Source organism: Vicugna pacos, chromosome 3 (assembly GCF_048564905.1).
Source record: "Vicugna pacos chromosome 3, VicPac4, whole genome shotgun sequence".
In the NCBI taxonomy this organism is placed as follows: Eukaryota; Metazoa; Chordata; class Mammalia; order Artiodactyla; family Camelidae; genus Vicugna; species Vicugna pacos.
In genome coordinates this window covers 20,463,833-20,488,050 of record NC_132989.1, presented here as the reverse complement: position 1 = coordinate 20,488,050, position 24,218 = coordinate 20,463,833, and the positions used below count along the sequence as shown (strand labels likewise).

Genomic DNA, 24,218 nt, shown 5'->3' with positions numbered 1-24,218 from the left:
TCTTGAGGAATTAAAGACATGGGCCAGCTTGAGCCATAAAGATACTTATACAATGGGGTTATGGTAAAATAACAAAAAATCAGAAACTGGCCAAACTTCTCAAAAACTGGTTAAATCAACAGTGTGCCACGTCCATGCAGTAAAAAAAAAAAAACTAGGAATCACTCAAAATGCAGTGGAAATGCATTGATTGAGATCCAAGATTTTCATTATTAAATATTAAGCAAAAAACACAAGTTCTGAAACAGCCTGCCCGCTATGAGCCCGTTCTGGGAGTGGGTAGAGGACAGCTCGTACCTGCTCAGATACCTTTGTGTGTCAGTGGCTGTCTCTGCTGTTTGCACTGTCTTCCTTGGATTTATCTATTTTCATAACTGCAGTTTCTGTATTTTGGGGTTTCTTTTGGGGGGGGGATGTAATTAGGTTTATTTATTTTAATGGAGGTACTGAGGCATGCGCTCTACCACTGAGCTACACCCTCCCCTTAGTGTCTGTATTTTTTAAAGTATGTATTACTAAGGTAATTTTTCAGCAGGCATTTAGATTTGCTTGTTGTTTTAAAAGAAAAGAATGAGAAATAAGAGGTACGGGGTTAACAAAAGGAAAGGCATAAAAATGGAGCCCAAAGTGAGTTCAGAACAAAAGTCCCTTCCCCTGCTCCATGAAGGTTGCGTACTTGCCAGAGGAGGGCCAACCTCTTTGTCTGTCAGTTTTCAGCTGCCCAAGCCAGGAGGGATACCTAATCATTTGAAACCCTTCCAGAAGCTCAGGAGGGTGACCTTTCCTGATGTAAAACCAGGAGATACACACAATAAGTAGCAGAGGAAGAAGAGGGTCGCCAGATGGTTTGGTCTCTTTAGCTTCTGCCTCCTCATCCGCTCCCCCTGTAAGATGAGGATGAAAATGGTGGATTTTAGCGTCTAGAAAAGTTTTCATGTAGCACAAAGAGGAAACAAGGGCAGTGTGCGTTATATGCCTTTCTAGCCTCCCTACTGGAAGGGCGTTGCGCCCTACTGCAGTACACGTACATGCGCACGTGTTTGTGGCGACCAGAGGTGCCCAGGCCTCCCGTACTCTCTGAGGTTCGTTAATCATCCAGCAGGAGGTGGGAGTGTCTTAGATTCCAGGGAAGCTCAAGGACGAAAGAAGTAGAGACATTTCAGAAGGGGTAAGCCCATCAAGCCACCGCATGACTGAATAATAATGGTTCTGCTTGCTGCTCAGTAACGTGGGGCCCAGCACAGGCTGGGGGAAGCAGGACAACCAGGGCCTCCTGGCCTGGGAACCGTGCGGGGTGATGGGCCTGCTTTTGCAGTCCATTTTAGCTGTAAATGCCTGTCATTCCAGCCCACTTCCTTTCGTTTGTTAGCTCCGCTCCTGTATAGGTCTTGTTGAAGACACTGCAGAATCATCCCTTCCCCAAATTTCTTCCAGGAAATGCTGGCCCCAAAGTAGTGTCTTTGATGAATGTTTGCCTGTATCATATACTGATCTAGGTGCTGGGAATACGGTGGTGAAGAAGTCAGACTTACTGTACTTGAGTTTACATTGTAGTTGTAGCGGAAGAGGCAAACAAGAAAGCAAATAAGAAAGATGATTTCAGATGTTATTAAAAGGCTGTAAAGAAAGGAAAACCAGGTAAAGCACTGGCCAGTAGCGTTGGTCGTGGGATGCATTAGCTTGAAGAAGCTGCTTGTAAGCTGAGAGCTGAGTGATGAAAAGAGCTGGGAGGAGAGTATTCCAGGTGGAGGGAATCCTGTGCAGAGGCTGTGATTTGGGGGCATGAGCTTTGTACACTGGAGGCCAGTGTCGCTGGAGCAGCGTGAAGGTGGTTGATAAAGCCATCAGGGGTGGGCCTGCCCTCAGCCACGGGGGGCCTTGTAGGCCGGCCTCGGTAAGCTTTGAGTGTGATCCAAATGCAGTGGGTGTCCGTTGGAAGGTTTTAAGAGAAGAGATAGTTCAAGCTGATTTACCTTCTGAGAAGTTCATTTTGGCTACTGGTTGGAGAATGGACATCAAAGGAGTAAGAGGCACCAGGAGACCAGTTAGCTGAGAAGTGTCAGGTATGACGGGACTGGGACCTACGGGAGAAAAAAGTCATGTCATATCACTTGGTCTGAAAGGACCCCTTTTGTAGCTGGTACAGTGGTGATCTCATCCTTGCACTTAAATGAACAAAGTGCTGGGGTGGGTTAGTTTTGATTCTTTGGGTGTTTGAAGGTAAACCTCTTCTAGTCTAGGTGCACATTTCCTTGGGTTGAATAAAAGTGGTCCTTTTTTTTTCTTTGTAAAGAATATTTATAGAAGCAGACTCACAGACATAGAAAAGAAGCTTATGGTTACCGGGGGGAGAGGAAGTGGGGAGGGATAAATTGGGAGTTTGGGACTTGCAGATAGTAACTACTATATATAAAATAGATACACAGCAAAGTCCTACCATATGGCATAGGCAACTCTATTCTATACCTTGTAATAGCCTATAATGGAAAAGAGTATGAAAAGGAATATATGTATGTATAACTGAATCACTATGCTGTACACCGGAAATTAACACAATATTGTAAATCGACTATACTTCAATTAAAAAAAAAGAGTATTTACACCACGAATGAATGGATTTTCTGATTTCTCAGTCTTGGCTGACAGTATTGTCCAAAATTTAAAATGCCCCAATACCTCAAAATTTGCATTCTATATGTGAAAATAGATTGTAGAGTATTTATTCTTCTCTGCAGTATGAAATTTTTTATTATTTCATTTTCAGCTTTTTAAATTTAAAAAACTGGTTAAATGGGACATATTTAAAAGTATATATTTGGCATCTTTCAAAACTCATCAGATGCTGCCTTGGCAAGAGAAGAGGGAGGTTTCTTTCCCCTCTGATGATGAACTAACACGAGGGCTGAAGTGTGCAGCACATCCGTGAAATCCTAGACAGCTGTACCAAATCCCACTCCTTCGCTAAGAGCCGAGCTGAGTGACAGGGGACTTTAATTAGAGCAGCTTTTAGAAGGACCGAGAAAATGAAAAAAGTGCGTGTGGCTGGGTTGGCTCGACCTGTGTTCTGATGTGCCTCTAATTAAATCATCACTGTTCTCTTCTCAGGGATCAATGAGCAAGGGCTGTACCGCATCGTGGGGGTCAATTCCAGGGTGCAGAAGCTGCTGAGCGTCCTGATGGGTGAGTGTGGCAGCCGCCCTGCCAGGCACCTCCCAGGCGTTGAAGGGGGAGCCTCTTGGGAAGAAACGGGGTGTCCAAGAGGTAATTCCCAGAAATCGGCTGCCCCATGCACCAGCAGTCATGGCTGCAGGCAATACTGAAAGAGATACTGAGTGGGACTGGACGAAACAAAAAAATGGCAGGTCCAAGGCACCACACCCTCTCTCTGCATGGACTCAGCCGCTGCCACTCCCAGTGGCACCCCGTCGCTCGTGTGACCACCACACCCTGGTCTGTCTTCAGTGGTGCATGACTCCCTCTGTCCTCTGTGGAGACAGGCTTTTCACGGGGCACACCCATTACCCAAGGAAGGGCATCCCTCTAGCCTGCAGAGGACCTCAGATCTTATGTTCCTAGTGACTGAGGAGGTATCAGCCTGTGACTCCCAGATAAAATGTATAGAAGCAGATAAGTCTTTTGATCCTCTTTGCTTCTAGATTTCCACCTAGTCTCTGTCACTTGAGCAGCAGAACCTCCTTTGCAGCTGGCTGATATAAATATAAAACCACTATCTTTAAATGTGCAGCATTTGAATCAAAAACCCATGAGCCAATGAGCCAAATTTGCCTAGGCTGCGGATTTCCTGTATTTTTAGATGTGAATGCAGCCAGCCTCAGTGAGTCACATGGATCTAAATGGCAAACAGATCAGATTTCCCAGATCTGTGGCTGTTACTCACCCCATGACAGCCCAGCCGTGCACTGTTAGGGGTAGCCTGTTGCTCGGGGTCCCCGCTCCATGCTTTGGGCAGGGACTTTTCCTGTTAGTATTTGTCATTTCTTTTGCTATCCCAGTTTCTGAAAATAATTTTTATACGTAAAGAAATCTCCTCTTCATGTTGATCAGAAAAACTCTTCCGGAGTGAGCCACTCATGTTTGTAAGCAAAACTCTAAATGTGTTGTAGCCGCAGTGAGATCTTTTGTTTGCAACTATGATTATTGGTGAGGAACTCTTATACGGAGAATCTGTTTTTTGGTTTGGATTTGGGATATAGTTTTTTTTTTTAAACTTTACTTTTTACTTTGAGATAATTGTAGATTCACATGCAATTATAAGGAATAATGTAGAGTGATCCTGAGGACCTTTACCCACTTTGTTCCATGAGTACAATCTTGCTAGATTATAGTATCACAACCAGTATATTGGTATAATCAAGATGCAGAACAGGTCCAGCACCACAAGGATGCCTTCTAATGCCCTTTTATAGCTACCCCCATCTGCCTCCCCTCATGCCTCACCCCTGTCTTTAATCCCTGGCAACCACTAATCTGTTCTCCATTCCTGTGAGCTTTGTAATTTCAAGGTTATTATATAAATAGAATCATACAATGTATAACCTTTGGGATTGACTCTTTTGCTCAGCATAATTCCTTTGAGATTTATTCAAGTTGTCATGTGTATCAGCAGTTCTTTTTTATTGCTGAGTAGTATTCCATGGTATAGATGTACCACAGTTTGTTTAGCCATTCACCCAATGAAGGACAAATGGGTTGTTTCCAGCCTGGGGATGAATAAAGCTGCTATAAACACCATGTACAGGTTTTTGTATAAAGATTAACTTGTTTTTGTGGTATAAGTGCCCAAAAGTACAGTTGCTGGGTTGTACAGTGATATGGTTAATTTTTGAAAAGTTCTAATGTAAGAAGAAATGAAGAATCTAACAGGTATCAGTCCTCCATCTTTCATTTCTAATCAGAGCTTCAAACATCTGTGGAGCGTCTACTCTCTGAAACAGATCATCAGGTGCTAGATATGAAGTTTTAGAAGGAGTCATTTCCTGTTTGCAAAGGGTCCAGGCGGGGGAAGTTATGCATGTATGTGGAAGCTGTAATGTAAAATACGATACTGGTACCTAATGGGAGCTAGATCTGGAAGATAGAGTAGTGAAGGAGAGAATGGAAGAATAATTCAGATTCAGGAAATATTCTGAGGAGAGTATTGATTCTATTTTATTATTATTATTATTATTATTATTATTATTATTATTATTATCTTAATATTTGAAAAGACTTGAGGCTGGGGTAGGGGAGTTAAAGTAGAAAAACTGCGATGGCCCCTTTGGATGAAGGACATGAATATTGTGCTAAGGAGTTTGGGTGCTTTTTCCTCTTTAAGAAGTAAGATGCTATTAAATTTTTTAAGTAGCAGAGTTGTATGTGTTAGTACTCTTTTCACACCAAAGTGTCAAGAAGACAATTTAGAATAGGCATTTCTTTGCTCACATAACTGGTAAGTCCAAGATGGCAGAAGCATGGCAGGGTCTGGTGGCTCCACTGGCATCCCCAGATGTGTGTCGGAGCCTCTCCCACTCCTTTCTTCTGGCTTCTCATCATCCGTGAGCTCTGCTTGTCTTGGTATTGGCTGTATACTCTGCAGGAATGGCCCAGATGGTCCAACCTCAGCGATCCTTGGAGCTTGCATTGCTGAGAGGAGAGCGTCTCTCTTGACAATTTGGACTGAAGGTCCCAGGGTGGACTTCGATGGGTCCACATGGAGCCATTCATGTGATTCATTTCACAACCTCAGGCTGATCACGTGACCTACAGCCAATGGAGCCGGAGGGCCTGGAACCTGTGCCTGTCTCTGGTGATCTCAGGCCACCCCTGGGAGGGTGGCAGAAGGGCTGGGCAGGGAGGAGGTTAATCCATAGAACCCTGTGGACTGAGGAGGATTATTAATAGAATGAAATAATGGCTGCTGGATGATTAAAAAAAAAAAGTATGTCCAACACGGATGTAACTTGATCAGATGCTAGTTTTAGGAGGGTCACGCTGACAGCAATGCGGAGCATGTATCTGATCTTGGAAACACATGGAGGAAGAAGACAGTTGCAGCAGACTCAGCAGAGCATACCCAACCACAGCCTGAACCAGACCGCTGCTCAGAGGTCGGGAAAAAAGGACAGGCTCAAAGTGACTGGGAGAGAGAATCCACAGGACTTTGTAACCAGCTAGATATGGAGGAGTTGAAGGGGAGAGAGATTTCAGAGATGGCAGATGATTATGTAAGGTGACACTAGTGAAAAGAAATATGACATTTTAGACGGGTTTGCTAATTTAGAAAAGAACCGTCTTAGCTCGTTTGTGCTAAGCAAAGAGGGGTATGAAAAGCTCCTGTTTTTATCACTTCTCTCAGTGCCCTTTGAACAAGACGTTTGTCCTGTTCTCTCCCTCGGTTTTCCTGGGGACAGACAAAATAATCATGAACATCTGAGAAATGTCATGAGAAACTAATAACCAGCAGCTGGAAGTCACAAGGGCAGCTGTCTCTGCCAGGAGGACATCACAGATAGCCTGGATTCCAAACTGAGGTTCACCCAGAGCTGAGAGGTGACCACAGTTCAAGGTCTAATCCAAAGTAGAGACTGGTTGGTGTCTGAGATTCTCGCTATCACTTAAGTTAAGCAGTTTGGATCTTGGAATTGAAGAACCACCTATTAGGCCAGAGAAATTCCAGACCTGAAGGCAGAGCCCTGTCTCCCTTCCCTTTTGTGAACATGCTCTCATCTTTGTCAGTTCTGGTATTGGTGCTAGACTGGGTTAGCCAAGAGTGTAAAATAAATACGGCTCCTCTACTCCAGAACCTCTCCCTGACGTGGCTGGGCTGAGTGTGAACTGCTGACTCCCTCTTCCTTTGTTCTGTATTCACTGGCTGCCCTGTTATGTCGCCAGGTGCTGTACAAAATTTGCATCACTTGTCAGTGTTTCTCAAAAGTGGAACAGTGCATTTTTATTATTGAAAGTGTAGGTTAATATTCTCTCCCATAATAATGTATTAATAATATGGAGAGGGCAGTCAGTGTGTCGTAGTGGTTAAAGATATGGGCCTTGGAGCAGGGTTGCCTCGGTTCAGGTTCTATTGCTCATTAGCTGTGTGGCAGCTTGGACAAGTTCATTGACCTCTCTGTGCCTCATTTTCCTCATCTGTAAAATGGTATTGATAACAGAGCTTACGTCATAGGGTTGTGAGAATTAAATGAGTTAGTGTAAGTAAAGTGCTTAGAATGGATGCCTAACCGAGGCTACTTAAAATGTTGTGATGTTATAATATTATTATTATTATTATTGGAATATAGTTTCTACATATTTTTTTCAAAAGGAATAAAAATATACTTTTACTTTGTCATCATTAGTGAGAAAAAGCGGAAGACATCACATTTTAAACAAAGCAGAATAAAGATCAGTATTGGTCTTTTTGGCAAAAAAAAAAAGTTGTGGGTTAAAATGTAGTAAAACCAGAGACTTCCTTTGATCACTTTTGAGTTTACTTTGTGTACTCTTGATACATTAGGGACTTTAGGTGGGAGAGGAATAGAAGAGCCAGACTTTGAGAACATCTTTTTAATGATGAGGATTCCTTAGGAAAGCTTGCGGGAATTTCTCATGCCATGTGTGACTAGCGTCATACCAAATGCCACCCTTCATCCCTTCCTCCTAACAACAGGGGTGCATAATCTTGGAACAGTGAAGAGGAGGAAGGCTTGTAGATTCCTAGAAATAGAGTGTCTTCTACGGGTGTATTGTGTGGTTTGTTCCTCCCCTTGAGCAGTAAGTGGCGAGAAATCTTTCTAAATTTTAGCTCAACATTTAAAAAATATGGATAGCTTTAGGCATGTTCAGTACATGTCTGTCTCTTTTCCTTTATCGATTTAAAGTCATTTATTCTGATTAAAAGTTATGAGTGGTTATGGTAACAAATTTAGAGAAATAGAAAAAGTAGAAAGAAGAAAACGAAAGCTGTGCAGACCAGAGATAATCTTTATTGACCCTTTAATCATACCACTATCATCTTTTAAATACAATATTCTATAATAGAAAATAAAATGCTTACAAATGGGAATCACAGTATGCATGCATATCCTGCTTTTTAGCAGTCTTTTCACATAACAGTAGTGTGTCTACTTGGATTCGTCTAGAGTATGACTTTTTTGGCCATGTATTGTAATTTTTTAATCAGCCCCCTGTTCTCAGATCTGTAGACTGATTTCAATTTTGCATCATTCTAGAAAGCACTCAGGTGAACGTGCCCATACGGGAGAAATAGCAGACGTTAAGAGTGTGCATCTTGGAGTTAAACGAGTTTTAGTTCCATTGCTTGTCTGTTTGACTTTATACAAATTATTTAAACCCATCTAGTCTTCTGTCTCATTATGTGTAATAATAGCCCTGGCCTTTATAATATTGGAAGGATTAAATGAAGAGATGCATGTGGTTTGCTGAGTCTGGAGCCTCCACATGTTAGTCAATAAATGTTAACTCTTGTTATTTTTAACTTTTATATGCATATTATTTCCTTAGGGCTTATTTTAAGATGTTGAATTGCTGGGTCAAAATATGTACATGTTTTCAAGGCCTTTAATTGATATTCCCAAATTTACTGTCAGCAAAGTCTGAGGCGAGCGTTCTATACCCTACACATCCTTGCCAGACTCTTACTACTTTCTTGCATATAAATTGTAAGTATTTTTTAAAACATACTTATATAGTCTCGCTTCAGAGTGAAATTGGACATTTTCCCTATGTTTCTTGCTGATTTTTATTCTTCCGTTAATGTATTTGTGCTCTTAAGCCAATTTTTCTATTGGAGAATACGTCTTTTGATTGTAACACCTTTTTAGACACAGAAGCTATGTTACCAATATTTTCTTCCAGATTATCACTTACCTTGAACTTTATGGTACTTTTGTTTTTGTTTTCCCTTATAAACATTCTACATTTTTAGGAAGTCCAATCTTTTATGAAGTCAGTCTTTTTCCTAGATGGACTATGCCTTAAAAGACCTTCCCTATTCTAGGACTGCAAAACCTTTTTGTTTTCCTCCAAATCCATCTGGAATATGTTCAGGCAAAGTGGAAACTAACTCTCCTTTTCCTCGAGTCCTTCTCTGATTAACCAATAACCATAGAAGGAGAAAATTTCCCCTTTTCCACTACTGTAAATACCATTTTCCCCAAATATAAAAGGTTTATTCACTTCTGTCGTCCATATAAGTCATTCATGTCTACCATATAGTCATTCTTTTATACATATTAGCTAGTGTCCAGTGAAGGAGTTTTCACACATATTTTTTCTAAAGGAAAACATATTCTTTTTCTGGTTGTTACTCTGCAATTCTCAGTCATTAAAAAATAAGTTATCTTCAGTTTTCATCTTTTTAATGTTTGTTTTTCTCCTGATTCCTTGCATATAGCAAATATTCTCAAACTTATACCCCATAGCCATGTCATATGTTCACATTTCTTCGGGGCTTTTTTTTTTTTTTTGGTTGTTTGTAATGTAAATTTTAACTTCATAATTGAACTTCCAGTGTTTTTTTCACTAACTTAGCTCTTTTCACTTCTACCTTTCAGCTATTGCACTTATCATTTCAATCTGTTTCCTTTTAACCTTTGATGCCATATTTCACAGCATCCATATTTTTCTGAATTTTATTTACAACACAGAACAAGTGCTTTCTGAAATTTTTTTTAGAATGCTTTGGTTTCCGTGCTTTATGCCAACGGGTATTTTCTTAGCTTTCTTTTGTCTTCTTTTTAATTCAACTTGAACACAGAGACGTTTACAAATTTTGCAGTTAAATTTACTATGGGTAGATTCCCTTTGTTCTGCTACCATTTTCCTGAACCCTATTGGAATCATCCTTTCACGTTGTGCATGATTCCATCCAACTTTCTGGCATCGTGAAATCTTGCACTTAGTGTGGACCTGCCTATGCTATCCAGAGATTTCTCCTGCTTCTGCTGTATTATGGTCATGGTTCTGGGAGAAGTGTGGTTTCTTCCTGGTTAATCTGAAGTGTGCTGTGGCTCTCCGTTTGTCACTCTACTGTTTTCTTCTGGGGCTCTCCCCTTCTGAATTCACTTCCCTTAACATAAGTGGACGCCCCTCCACTTCTGCCCCGGTCTAAGTTCACTGCCCAGATTGTAACCTCAGGATGCTGAGACTCTGGCCACTCTGGAAAGCAGCTTCCCCTAGTGTGTGTGCTGTGGTGAGGTGGGGACAGTGCATGTGGCTCCTCTTCTGGGGGTGGCTTGAGCTGTACTTTAGGGTGGATGGAAATCCATCACCTGTCACATTGTTCCCCCAAGTGGGTCTTCCTCCAGGCTTTACCTGAGCTTGGCCTGGTGCGTATTCCTCTAGTGACAGAATATGTTGATTGTGAGCCTCATTTTCTGTGCTGGTGAAACTTTGTATCCTTCTTTGTATGTCTTTGTTAGTATCTCACAGTGGCGGTAAAGGAATGCAAATTCATTGTTGTTTTTTCTCATCTTACCCTGTAACTTTTTCCTGTTTTGTTTTTGTCTTTAAACTAATGTTTAAAGTCAGTGCTGCAGAGAACACATGGAAAGTATTAAATTGCGATGCTTTAAAGCACCAAATTACAGTAGCATGCCTCGCCCACTGATCTCTGATTCAGCCAGGAACCATCCTTCTTACTCCCTTGGGACCTTTTCTTTGTGCCCTTTGTTTCCCACACACCCTTTCACAGAGTAGCATAAATAAAAGCCAGTAAGGACTTCTTTCCAAAGCAACCCTAAAATAATAGACATTCTTCATAACAACTCCTGAGACCTAAAGGCTTGCTGCTAATGAGTGGAAACGCCCTGCACTTTGAAAATTAGCTTCATGGAAGAGCAGAGCCCCGCACATTGTGCTTTTCCGGCTTTTCCCAGCAGTAAAGGGGAGCAGACAAGTGCTGACCAGGACTAGGAGACAGGAGGCTGGGTGAAGGATTGAGCCTTCTGGCGTTGCGGAAAAATGTGTTACAGCTCAGTTGTGACAGCAACCTGGATCCGGGCGAGAGACCAAGCAGCACTCAGACAGTTGGAGAACTCAGGTTTATTACACCAGCAGGCCCAGAGGAGCGAACACTCCAAACTCTGGGTCCCCTCTGTAGGTTTACACAGGCCTTTTATAGGCTGCCAGTTTTACACTTTGCAACATCATATGCAAATAAAGTACAACAGAAGTTGACCAACCAGGAACAAGCTTTGTAGAAATAGACCAATCAGGAGTGAGAGAAATAACCAATCAAGAGTGAGGGAAATAACCAATCAGGAGTGAGAGAAATAACCAATCAGAAGTGGGAGTAATACCCAATCAGGAGTGAAGGAAATAACAAATAACCAATCAGAAATGAGCTCAGGGAACCAATAGAATTTTAGGTGTAAGTTAGCCCCTTTAGAGGCAGAAAGTGAGATAGAGCCTCTGGACCAGGGAACCCAACGGTGCTGGGAGGAGGCAGCAGCCCTGCCTAGGGGTTCTGCCGGTCTTTTTATGGGGCTTTCTGCCTCACTGGGAGCTAGTAAGTTAACTATGACCAACATCCTGAGTTCCCAGAGAATGGAGGGCGCAGATGGAAGCTCACCTTCCTCTCTGCTCCTCCCACCATGGGGGAGGCTTGTGAGGATGCTTCAGGAAGGTTCTCCTAAGTCGGGAATTGAGACAGTAAGAGCTGTTGGATCTCAGAATAGGAGTCACTGTAGGTTCTCTGGATTCTTAGGCACTAGATAGGGAAAACAATTAAAATCTTTTAAGAGGTATGACTTCTATAATTAGAAAATAATTGGATAGAGTAAACACATTGCTTATCAAATTGCTAAATATTAAATCTAGTCTTGAAAAAAGTGCTTGTAGTATAGTATGGAAGATAGTATACTTTTAAACATCTTCCTTGAAAATGTAATGGAGATGGAGAATGAAAGGCTCAAGAAGATTTTAGAAAAAGACGAGAAAATAAAATACAACTAATGTTTAAATGCAGGAAAGCAAGACTGTGATATTTCCTCAGGAATGACATATTGGTCAGTGGAATAATCAAAAGAATCCAGAAACAGGACCTACAAATACCTGGTCAGTTGATCTGTGTTGAAGGTGTCAGGGTAGTTCATTGGGAAAGGACAGTTGTTTCAACAAACGATACTAGTACAATTGGACATCCGTATGAGAAAAAACAAACCCTTATCTTAAACCATATACAAAAATTAACTCAAAGTGGGTGATATTCCTAAACCTAAGAGATAATACTATAAACCTTATAGAAGAAAACACAGGAGAAAACCTTTGTGATCTTGGTTTAGAAAAGATTCCTTGGGTAGAGCACAGAAAACAGGAACTATAAAAGAAAAATCTGATAAACTGAACTTTATCCAAATAAAAACTTCTGCTCTTTAAAATATGTTAAGAAAAAGAAAAGGGAAGTGACAGATTAGGAGAAAATATTTGCAAAATTTCTGATAAGTGATTTGTATCCAGACTGTATTAAAAGTAACTCTTGCACATTCAGTAATAAGAACACAACCAACCCAGTTTTTAAAATGGAGAAAAGATTTGAACAATTCACCAAAGAAAATATACGAATGGCCAAAAAGCACATGAAAAGATGACCAACACGACTAGTCATTAAGGAAGAACAAATTTTAAAAATGTTATTTTTCCGCATCTACTAGAACAGCTAAAATGTCAAAATTAAACACATGACCATTTCATGTGTGATGAAGACGTGAAGTAGTGCGAGTTCTCACATTGGCTGGTGGGAATACAAAATGGCCCAACTGGTTTGGAAAACCATTTGGTAGCTTTGATAAAGTTAAATATATTTAACTGTATGACCCACTCCTACGTATTTTTACCCGGTTCTATTCCTAGGTATTTATGCAAGAGATGAAAATGTAGTCTAAGAGGCCTGTCTGCAAATATTGATGGCAGCTTTATTCATAACATCCCAGGATTGGAAACAACCCAAGTGTCTATCATCTAGTCAATGGATAAACAAATTGTGGCATGTGTGTCAAATGAAACACTACTTAGTAACAGAGGGGTCGAACTCCTGGCATGTGCAGCACTGTGGATGGATTTCAGAAGTACTATGCTATGGAAACGGGTTGGCAGGGGCTGGAGGTGGAGGGAGGGGATTGACTATAAAGAAAGAGGCACAGAGGAATTTTGGGGGGGCGATGAAAATGACCTATATCTTGATTGTGGTGGTGGTTACATGACTATATATATTGTTCAGAAATCATGGAACTGTACACCCAAAGAGGGCAAGTATATCTTAATACACTTGACTTTAAAACACACACACACGCGCGCGCACACACACACACACACACACACACACACACACACACACACGGGAGAGGGTTTTCAATGTTCCTCCTCACTTAAAAATGCAAAATAAAACGTGACCTCTTTTTTTGTTAACATATCAGATTGGCCAAAATCTGAGTGTTTGATACTGTTGTCAAGGATTTGGGGAAGGAGTCCCACTCATACTTAAATATAATGGTACAGCCTCTGAGAGGTAGTTGAGCAATATTTTTCAAAATGAAAAATGCATATCCTTTTTGACTCAATAATTCTACTTACCAGATTTTTTCCTTCCTACGGGCAAGGCATGTAGTTTACATCATTGTTTACCGTAGCAAAAGCCAAGGAACAATCTTAATCTCCATGAATGGGGACATTAACTATGTATGGTGAAGCACCATAAGGAAGATAGATTAGTGCACTAAAAGGGAACAGTTTTCTTAAGCTATTGTTAAATGAAAATAGCAGAGCACAGAATGACAAGTGTAATGTGCTTGCGTTTGTGTTTTTAGAAAGCTGTCCACATTCGTATGCTTGCTTATGTGCGTAGTGTTAGCGTGTGCGTACACACAAAATTAGTATTAGCATCAGCCTCTAGCAGAGGAAGGGGTTACCTTTTGATGTATATCAGTTTCTTTTGCTTGAATTTATTTTAATCATGTGTATCTATTACCTTCTCATTTAAAGAGAAAAACATTTTAATTTGCCTAGATTATAATGTGTCATTAGGAAATTAGGAGCACACAGGTGGCTTTTCTAATCACTTCTTCCAGAAGATCCTTGGTGTCTTTGTCAGCAGTGCGATAGTGGATGCAGTGGATCTTGGGACTGACCCAGGGTGTCATTTCCAAGACCATTTACCCTTGTAACCACTGCTTCAGGTCCATGTCTCCTGTTGTCTGAATTCACGTGGGAGTAGGCTAGGGAGGACGTCCACTCATTTCACTGTACCTACACAATGCCTTTCTGTCCATTGGACTGCTCGCCTAGGTTAGGTCAGTGTTACTAAGTCCACAATGGTCAAGTGACACGGTAGGGAGAAACGTACTGAGTTCTGAAGAAAATGGTCAATTAAGTGTCTGCACCATATTAAGATGCTGCCAAGAAGCTTCTGTAAGTGAGGGGAGCATCAGTCGGGAATTGACAGCACTTTCTGAAATGAGCTAGCTTGGGAGGCTGTGTTCAATTTAGTCTGGATATTAGCTGAATTAAAATGGACATGTTCAAGTTATGAGCCCTGCCTCATCAGTGCTATAAAAAGCCCTTTAGCCGGGCTGTAATTTGACTCTCCTTTCTGTAACGGTTACACAATATTCCTATGGTTACAGAGCCCGGGTAAGTGGAAGCTAATCATTAGTTTGCTAAATGTGGTTCATGGAACAGTTCACAACTCCCAGACCTGCCAACTGCTGCTTGTTTAGTGTCATGTTCACTCTTCTTGGGGAGAGTGGGTTGGTTCCTCAGAAAAATGTACAGTAACATTTGTCTTGCATCCAGGAACCATGCACCATGGCAGCACTCCCTGCGTCTGGGGGATGGGGAGGGAAGAAGGTCCTGCTCAGCAAAGCTTTTTGGTACATAGGCTCCCACAGGAAGAAACCACGAAGGGAGTGTGAGATGGCAGAGCAAGAGAAGAATTCAAGCTGCAGAGGTCTGGGATATTTGGAAAAGCATGCTTTGTTACTTCTCAGACATTTTTGCTCTCATAGAATTCTGCAGAGTTTATCATTCTGTGGCCCTAGGAATACAGTCATGCTCTTTAGGTTTTTCCTTGTTTGTCTCAAACGTCAGGACAGACTCCATTATTGCCCAGGATCACTGGCAGACACACAGATGTGCTGCCGTTCAGGAGCCAAACGTTTATCGAACTGGGGCTCTATTCGCTCATCTGCCAGACGTGCCAGGGAAACATGGTGAGAGCTGTAGGTACCAGCTGGGTATGTGCCCTTACTTGGGGATTAGAGCCTAAATCCTTAAGCCACTCGTGATTATTTGGCCTCTTCCTACTAGGGTGGAAGTGGGTACCTTCCCGGTAAATAGAAAATACATTGCATCTGCCTGTGACTCTTTCCCTCTCCAGCTGCAAGGCTGTTGGCCTCCTGCAGGAGGAACCTGTTTCTTCTCAGAGACTGTCCAGAAAGAGACAATCCGGTGGCTGTCTCTGTTTACCTTCTGTATCATTTAGATATCTTTGGATTGAAAAAAAAAAAAAAGAACAGAAAACCTGATCTCAACTGGCTAAAGGAAAAAGGGAATTTATTGGCTCACAGGATTAAAAAGACATGGTGAGATACAAAGGCTCAAACCATGTCGTCCAGGCCCACTCACTTTGCCTCTCTCCTCTCCGGTTTTATCTGCCAGTTTTCACTCTCGGGCTCCACATAGTGGCTCCTAGAGCAGTTGGACAATCTCCCAGGTGCAAGGGCAGCAAGAAACAGTAGGTGTCTTTCCCATTGTCTCCTGGAAAAGTCCTGGGCTTCGTTCTGAGTGGCCTGGCTTGGGTCTCAGTTCATCCCTGAACCAGTGGTGGGGTTCAGAGAGCTCTCATTCTCCACCCCTGGAAGGATGGAGCCTCACCTGAGCACGTGGAGGAGAAGAGGGTAGCAGCCCAGCTGACAATGAGCCTCCATGCAGGAAAAAAAAAAAAGGGAATGGAGCTGGGAGGCAAGTCGCCAGTCTTTAGTCCAGGGAAGCTGGATTCTCCCTTCAGCTGCACTGAAAGACTCTGCTTCTGATGGCCTCGCCAGTGAGAAGACGGGAGTCTGCTGGCTTGTGAAGCAGTTCATGTTTCCCAGCCTCTGCCTCTTACTCTCACTGCCCGTGTGCTGCTCAGAAAGACCGTAAGAATTATCTCATACAATCTACCCTTATTTGAAATACAGACATTTGACTGAAAGTCCTACAGGAGGAGACAAAGGAAGAAATGATCGAGTCGATATAATTATGGTGGTTTTCATTGCCCTTCTTGGTTTAAGGCAATTAAAAAAAAATAGAGAAGTAATGGAATCAAGTCATAGTTTAGAAACTAAAAAAACCACAATTTACCACTCTAACCCGACCAGTATTTTCATTTTACAGTATTTCCTTTCAGCCTTTGTTCATATGAGTCTCTCACAAACGTCTAAATCTTGAATTTTTTTTGTGCCTGATATTACGTGATACTCCAGGCATTTTCCATTTTGCTGAATAGTCATCATTATCATGGAAATGCAACATGATATTCCAGAAGGAATATCCCACGATTGACTTAATCATTGTTTTCTCATCGGTTATTTCGGTTTTCTCTTTTCTCCCCAAATGTTTCGTTGCTCTTCTAAAGAACGGTGTGTGTTGCACGTTTGCGGGGGGGTGGGTTTGTAGCTTTTCTCATGCCCTGTCTTATTTCCTGAGGATAGATTGTGAGAGTGAGATTGTGGCTTCAAAGGGTATAAACAGTTTTATGACTTGATACATATTGCCAAATTGCTTTTCAAATCTGTTGCATTTATCTCATCTGCCTCCAGCAATTTCTGAGAGGATCAGTTTCACTCCATTTTTTTTTTTGCCAGCAGTAAATATTTGGATTTTTAAATGTTTTGCTAATTTAATAAGCAAAAAGTAGGTGTCATTTTTGTTTTAATTTGGATTTCTTTGGTTAGTAGGGAGGTTGAATGCTTTTATGCATGCTTGTTTTTTGGCTGTATCTTCAGCTCTGTTTTACACATTGTCTTTTCTTTGTTTCAGACCCCAAAACAGCTTCTGAAACAGAAACGGATATCTGTGCTGAATGGGAGATAAAGACCATCACTAGTGCTTTGAAGACCTACCTAAGGTAGGGACTTTCCATTTGGAGGACCTGGTGCCAGCTCAGCTGTTATCATGCAATCAGGAAGAAAGCAGTTTTATTTTCAGCCTCCAGAGAGCTGGTGGGTGGGGGCTTGAGATGTGGAAACAGCCTACGTGTGGGTGCAATTCGCTCAGCTGGTCAACCTGACTGTAAATCATCCGTAGTTAATGGCTTGCCATTGTGCAGTGGTTTAGGAAGCTTTGCTCTTTTTGAGAAGCTCCTGTGACAGTTAGCCTTTAACAGAACCTAAAATGTGGTATTGCCTGCAACCCCTGAATCATCTATTAAGAAAACGAGAAATCACGTGTATCATTCTGTTGAGCGTACATGATGACATACCTTATGGGCTACGATAAGTTTTGTGTGTTGCACAGATAGAGCATATTGTTGACATGGCTCCTTTAAAATGAGAACTTGATGGAATTCCTTTTTGACTCTTTTTGCTTAGATTGGAAAATATTACTTCATTGGAGAAGAGACTGTTTTCTTTGTAATAAAATGTATGATATCACTGCTACCTTCCATCCCTCCCTTGGCTATTCAGGGAGTGGATGACTGACCAGCTGCTCACATCTCAGGTTCACAAGTAGGCTGAAGGGTGTGCCGGACTTGAAGTGCAGGACTGTTCAAGTTCTCTACTTCATTTCTTCTTACACAGGAAAGTAGGGGTCGATCCTTAAACAAAGAAGAGAACTGTAATTATGAAATGCATAAGCATTTGGACAGGTTTTGTGAAGATGTGCTTGGCTTGAAAGACACAGAAAGGAAATTGGTAATGCAGGTTTTATTGGCTGTTGGGGAATTGCTGAAAGGGTCTTGGAGTCAAGAGTAAGATGTAATGCAAGTGATGACTAAGAGTTGAATTGAGAATAAAATGAAGTCTGAACCATGAATAATGAATAGTCTGTTGAGAAGCTTATTATTTGTACTGTCAGAAAAAAAACTCAAGTTTATAGTTAAACATGCTCATTAAACACAGTCATACTCCGAAGACTACCATTGTGGTTGATGCAAAACCATGCGGTAGAGGTTCATATTTAGTACTTATTTGTGCATGTTGATATTGATGAGCTACGGACAGTAAGTGTAAAACATATACTTTTAAAAATAGCAGGTAATATGTGGTTGTTTCATGCCTAATGTTAGGGGTTCTAGCACTTCGGCATTTTGGAGCAATGCTCCATAGAGAATTCGCCACAGAAACACCTACAGAAGTCTCTCATAGTGTCTCCAGACAAGCTGACTAATAACAAGCTACCAGGAAGAGGAGGGCTTAAGCCCAGGTAACTGCAAATGTTGGGTTACTTGCCTGCTTCTCAGACACAACTTAAAATGCTCTTGTTGAGGTTGAATCACTGACTAAAAAGGAAATCTCTCGGTCTGTGCTAGACTTTTGCATTAGCGCTTTTCCAGTTGTGACTGTGAAGCATAGATTGTATCCATCCCCTGAAAAAGGAAAAGAATGACAATTTCAGGTGACATCTCAGGACCCTTTCCAAAGGGAAACTCCGTTGGACTAAACTGAATTGCTGTTACTTCCTCGTGATCTTTTATCTTTGAGAAATTGTAATGCAGTCTTGCGGTCTCTCGGCTGCGATGTACAGAGAATATGATTGTTTTTGTTAAACTGACCAGTGTGTATCCTTTTGTTCCAGAATGCTTCCAGGACCACTCATGATGTACCAGTTTCAAAGAAGTTTCATCAAAGCGGCAAGTAAGTTTTCTTTTTGTCACAGTTTTAAGGGGAAAGGAATAGAAATTTCTCCTTCAAAGATCAGCATCCCCAAAGAAGGATTTACCTAACCCCTCGTATTCTGCGGGCAAACACCCCACATAACACACTCGTGAGACTGATGCAGAATAAGAGCAAAACGAAGTCAGATTGCTAGCGACCTTGTCACCACGCTGAATTTCCAGTGGAGGGGAGAAACTTCAGAAGTGAGTTTTTGGGGGTGGGGAGAGGTGAGAAAAGCAAGTTTGCCTTTCTAATTTTGATTATTGGAGCTCTGACTCCTGGGGTTTTTTCCAGCCTCGGAGTGGCATTTTTCGGAATGAATCAGACTTTGCACATTACCTAAATTGAGCATCGGGCGAGTTTCCCTGAATAGGACACCATTTATATAACTTCCCAGTCCTCTTTCCATCATGGCGTGCATTTCCAGCTTCCGATCATTCTTCAGCTGTATCATCCAAGTCCTGAGCGTCATATTACTAGTATTAAAATACATGGGGATTAGGTGCAAACTACCCTGAGTAGACCGGAATCTGTCTACGTGGGGCAGGCCTCCTGTAAGGGGCAGTAGATTCTCTGTCAGATTTAAATCCGGCATGAGTCCCCACCGTGCTCCTATGTCGCTAGCCTCTGCCTCTCCCTGCTTCCTTTAGGCTTGCAGACTCTGTCTACCCCGGTAGCTACTGCTGGCTCATTCTGTAGTACCTAATATTCAGGTGGCCTTACCTGCTCAGAGTTGTCCCTGTAAAACAGAGGAGAAAGACACAGGAGAACACTGGAGGTGAAGATAGTGTTTATGTGATTTCCTTCACAGAGAAATTCCGAACCCATAGCAACCGTCCTCTAATGAAACCTCACCTCAGTCCTGTAAATAGGTGTGGTGCGTATCATCAGTCTGTTTCCCAGAGAAACAGAGCCACTACTCCGGGTTCAACCAAGAGAATGTGACAGCCCGCGACGTAGGTTACAGGGTGGCAGAAAGACTTTCTCCTTTTCTCTGCCGTTCCTGTCTTTACCAGGCAGGTGGTTGCGCCTGACCTGAGAATCGCTGGAGAGGCCCTTTGATTTCTTTGGTGCCATCTCGAGGTGTTATTTTGGTATTTGAGACCCTTGCGATGTCGTTCATGTACAATTTGTTTATCACAAAAAAACTGATAGGGGCACCAAGTTCCTTCCTTCCTAGAAATGAAGCCGTCACTCTAGGGAGCCAGCTGCTCCCAAGAGTGTTCCTGCTCTGAGTGTGTGTTTGACTGGCTCCATTTCATCACGTCATCATTGCAGCTTGAGTTTTCTTGATGGTCATTTTTTTAAATGAATTCTGTTATGGAAAGTGCCATTAAAAGCACTTCTAGGTCTAGTCATTCTAGTCAGGAGTACACAGAACAGGATCCTAAACCCTTGGGAAATCCTCAGCCTGTTGTGCCCAACCTTTGGTGTCCTGTTTTTTGGCCTTGCCCACTGAGTTAGCTGTGACACTCATCACATGTTACCTACCTCCTTCCTTTGCAGAGCTGGAGAATCAAGAGTCTCGGGTCTCTGAAATCCACAGCCTTGTTCATCGGCTCCCAGAGAAAAACAGGCAGATGTTACAGCTGCTCATGAACCACTTGGCAAAGTAGGTTTAAGACCGATTGCTGGCCCTTTTCTCACCCCCGGAAAGTTCTTATCTTTGCACTGAAGCCAGTCTCCGTTCTGCTTATGTTTCCCCCTCCCACTATTGCATCAGGTGTGCTGCAGGCTTAGGAGAGAAATGTGTGAAGTGTTAGCTGCAATGGACGGCAGCAGCAGATGTCAGATGCTTTTTGCAGAGGAGGCTGGGGAAGTGCCCATGTGACCGGGCCACCAGGCAGACCTTCCAGGGGGATCTTTGCTCTTGTGATGGTCAAGGGCAAACAGGAGTGTGTCCTCTATGATACCAGATCACCAAGCAGATTTTTCAGGAGTTATATGTTCTTGTGATGATTAAGAGCAAACAGGAAGATGTTATGAGTTTACAGACCTTGCATTTGGAATAAAGAGGCCCAGATTCTAGAGCTGGTTCTGTTTTTAACAAACCCCTTCCCTACCTCTGGACGAGCCACTGACTTCTCAATTCCTTAGTTCCTTCACCTGTCAAATAGGGATAGTAAGCTCCCTTTTCTCTACAGTGTCACTGATTTTAAAAGTTACATGTATCAAAGCCCTTGAAATTTAAAAAAGAGAGGAATTGGTAGATGCCCTCAGAGATAATGAAAGAAAACCAGTGGGGGCCTGTTTTTCCTGCTAGGATATTTATACTCTTGGAACTGTTTAGAAGTTTTGTGTATTTACTGTTGCTTGGCCCTTTTCGGATTGGCCTCACTGACACCCCTTCCGGTGTCAGCCACCGCATGTGTGTGTGGTCTAACCTCCCATCAGCTTTGATGGATGTTCTTGATGGGAGACTAGAGCGTAAGGAAAGACAGAGTGTAACAGTTACCCTAAATCATTCAACTCTGTGTTCTATGGAACTGATGTGTTATAAATTTAGCCCTTACCCACACTTCGTTCTGCCATTAAGTCATTTCTTTGGGATAAGTTGATACTCTGCTGAGGGAGATGATCATGGTTTGTTTTCATATTTCTACCAATATGATATTTGATATTTTGGAGAGAGAGTATGTAAGTTACCATAAAGATTTCCACAGATTTTAATTATGAACAAATGAGTATTTTGCATGTTGTGAGAAGTAATTAGGCAGAATCAAGGGCAGCTTTGTTACACGTCAAATTTTTTTTTCTTGCCCTGCCATATGAGAACTGCACGTTCAGAAACAATTAAGCTTAGTGGAGAACGTGCAAGTTTGCAAGGAGAATGCCGCAAAAGTGTCCGAGAATCATGATGAAGTGTGTTTTAAATGATGGGAACTGGGCTTTAAAAAGTAGCTCCAGATGCTCTCAGCTGGCGGTGTGGTTCCTGTGCCACGCACCCTAGTCAGCATTTGTTAAGTGGGAGAGCTGGTTCAGAGCGGACCTGCACACTTGAAGGGCCTGCCTCCAGCAGAGCAGAGGAGGTGCCAGGTATACCGCAGCCAAGCCCATGATGGGATGCTCATGCCTGCTGTGTGGCCGCTGGGTGTTAAGGAGGCCTCCGAGCCTGCTGGGAGCAGCTGGACAAAGACAGCAACCAGCTGAAAGCAGCTGGGCTTTTCAAGCCGTGCCGTTGAGATGAGGGTTTAATCGGACTGAGAGAGACCAAGAGTAAGTGGTGATCCAGCAGAGCCACAACTAAATCTTCCCATTTGTAAGTGCCCTGAGAATTGTTAGGAACCTTTAAAGAAAAAGAGAGGAAAAAAAAAACAAAAACCCAAAACCCTCGAGGTGGGTATCGGGCAGTCGAGCCTCCTCACCTCCGGTGGTTGGATCGCTGTCTCCCTCTTGTTCTACCCTCTTCTCTCCCAGTGAAGTCCGCTCTTTGTCCCTCACCCGAGAAGAAGTACACGTGGAAAATGCAAGTTACAGCTGTGATCTTGACTTTGGCCTTCTGACGAATTGAAACCAATTTTCTTGCTGGACTTAATTTGTTTTATAGCATTTCTGGAACATTATGTCTCATCTCTGATACTTAATGATTTTCTTTGGTTCTGGGAGGTTATGTGGCATTTCTCTGTTCGTGTAACCATTAAGAAGTCTACTGCCAGACACCCCCTCATGGCTTTAATGTGAGTTGGTCAGGGCTGATGTTAGAACACACGGACTCCCATTCTCTGCACGCTGGGTCCTTGTTCTCTGCAGCCTCTAGATTTAAAATGTCGTGGAGGAGTTAGTATAAACGAGTACTGCTGAATCCAGTAAGGAGTATTTGTTTACATCTGAAAGAATTTTCTGGAGCCCAGCGGCATTGTAAGATTCCACGTGAACTCTCTATTCTCATTTACAGCAGCGTCCTATTTTAAAATCGAACAGGAAGGGCAAGTGAACTTGGGACAAGGGGTTTGTCTGTTTCATTCCTGTTTTCTCAGGTTCGAACTTACCCGAGGATACGCCTGAGCTATTGTTCCTCCGATCCACTTACTTAATGGTCAGCTTCCTTCCTCAGTTTTGGTTTCAGGGTTGATGCTGCTGGAAAAGCCGGTGTTTACTTCTCTCATTACCTACTGTGTTGGCCCTGTGAGTCCCAGGCATCTGGTTCAAAGGGAAGAAATTTTGTGTATTTTTTAAACTACTCTTTTGAAACACTTTCCAAAATTGATTTCCTTTAGCTCAGGAGGGAGAGTTAAGACATTTTATATTTAATCCCAAGTAGAAATTCATTCAAAGGGGAAAAAAGTCTTAGGGGGAAAGAATAAAAACCCCAAACCTCCACGCAAATGATTCAGGGGGCATCCAGATCACAGAGCTGTTGGATCTGTTTCAGACCTCAGAGGGAACATAAAAATTATAGGCAACTCTGCACATATTTTTTGTTGTTCCAGCATAAATCTACTGTGATAATTAGATGTTTGCTATTTGGATCCTGGAATCTAGCAGTCTGGAGTCACGTGCCTCGAAACTCAAAGCACAACGAGGCTCACCTGGGGTGCTTGTTTACGCTGACAGTGCTGGGCCCTACCCTCGATCTACTGATTTGGACCCGCCTAGGAATCTGCATTTCTGGTTTACTTCCTAGAAAAATCGGGTTCAAACAGTCTTTTCAGAACCAGTGGCCTAGAGGATGGGCCATATGCAAGGATTTTCAAGGAGGGAGAAATGGTATTGAGAGACATGGGCTGGGATTTGGGAGGGTGTGGGAAATAGGGAAGAGGAAGCTCAAAGCAGTGAGTTCAAACAGATTTTATTTTCATAATGAAATTACTAAAAATAAAATTCTGGTTTTGATTTCTCATGTCTTTACAGTTCAAATTTGCATTAAACCGGGTGTTCAGCAAATGACTTTGTTTTAAAATCACACATGAAGCATTTTTAGTAATAAGGAAAACTGCCCCCAGCTAGCTGTAAGACCTTGTTGAAATCATTCAATCTCTTTGAGCCTGGTTTTCTGAGTTCCCTTCCAATCATGAAACTCTGTGTATTCATGAGGTAGAAGGGCGATAAAAAAAAGAAAAAAGAAAAAAAAAGCCCAATCTTACCATTGTAGAAGGAAATAAGAGTAGATGAATAATAAAGACTAATTTCATGGTAGTTGCCTAATGTTTACATGTTATAATGACTCCAAATATGTTGTATATCCCCACACATACCATTCACAGTGGCTTGCTGTAACTTTATGCTGCACAGGAGGATTTCAGAGGGCCCTCTGTACATCAGGGCTGACTATTAAAAATACCTTTCACAGCTGGTTTTCCTGAAACACTTTTTCAGAAATAAATCTTAGTCTCTTTCCTGAAGCACCTA

At 42.2% G+C, this 24,218-nt stretch overlaps 1 protein-coding gene across 4 annotated transcripts in view; it reads left to right on the top strand.

Annotated features, from left to right (window-relative positions):
* Positions 1 to 24,218, top strand: part of ARHGAP26 (Rho GTPase activating protein 26) — a 411,458-nt gene that overhangs the window by 237,684 nt on the left and 149,556 nt on the right. For all 4 annotated transcript variants that reach the window (XM_031671891.2, XM_072955787.1, XM_031671880.2 and 1 more), the window contains exons 14-17: positions 3,106 to 3,180; positions 17,032 to 17,119; positions 18,790 to 18,848; positions 20,376 to 20,481. In XM_031671891.2, coding sequence (XP_031527751.2) covers positions 3,106 to 3,180; positions 17,032 to 17,119; positions 18,790 to 18,848; positions 20,376 to 20,481 — 328 coding nt within the window. The remainder of the gene's footprint in view (positions 1 to 3,105; positions 3,181 to 17,031; positions 17,120 to 18,789; positions 18,849 to 20,375; positions 20,482 to 24,218) is intronic.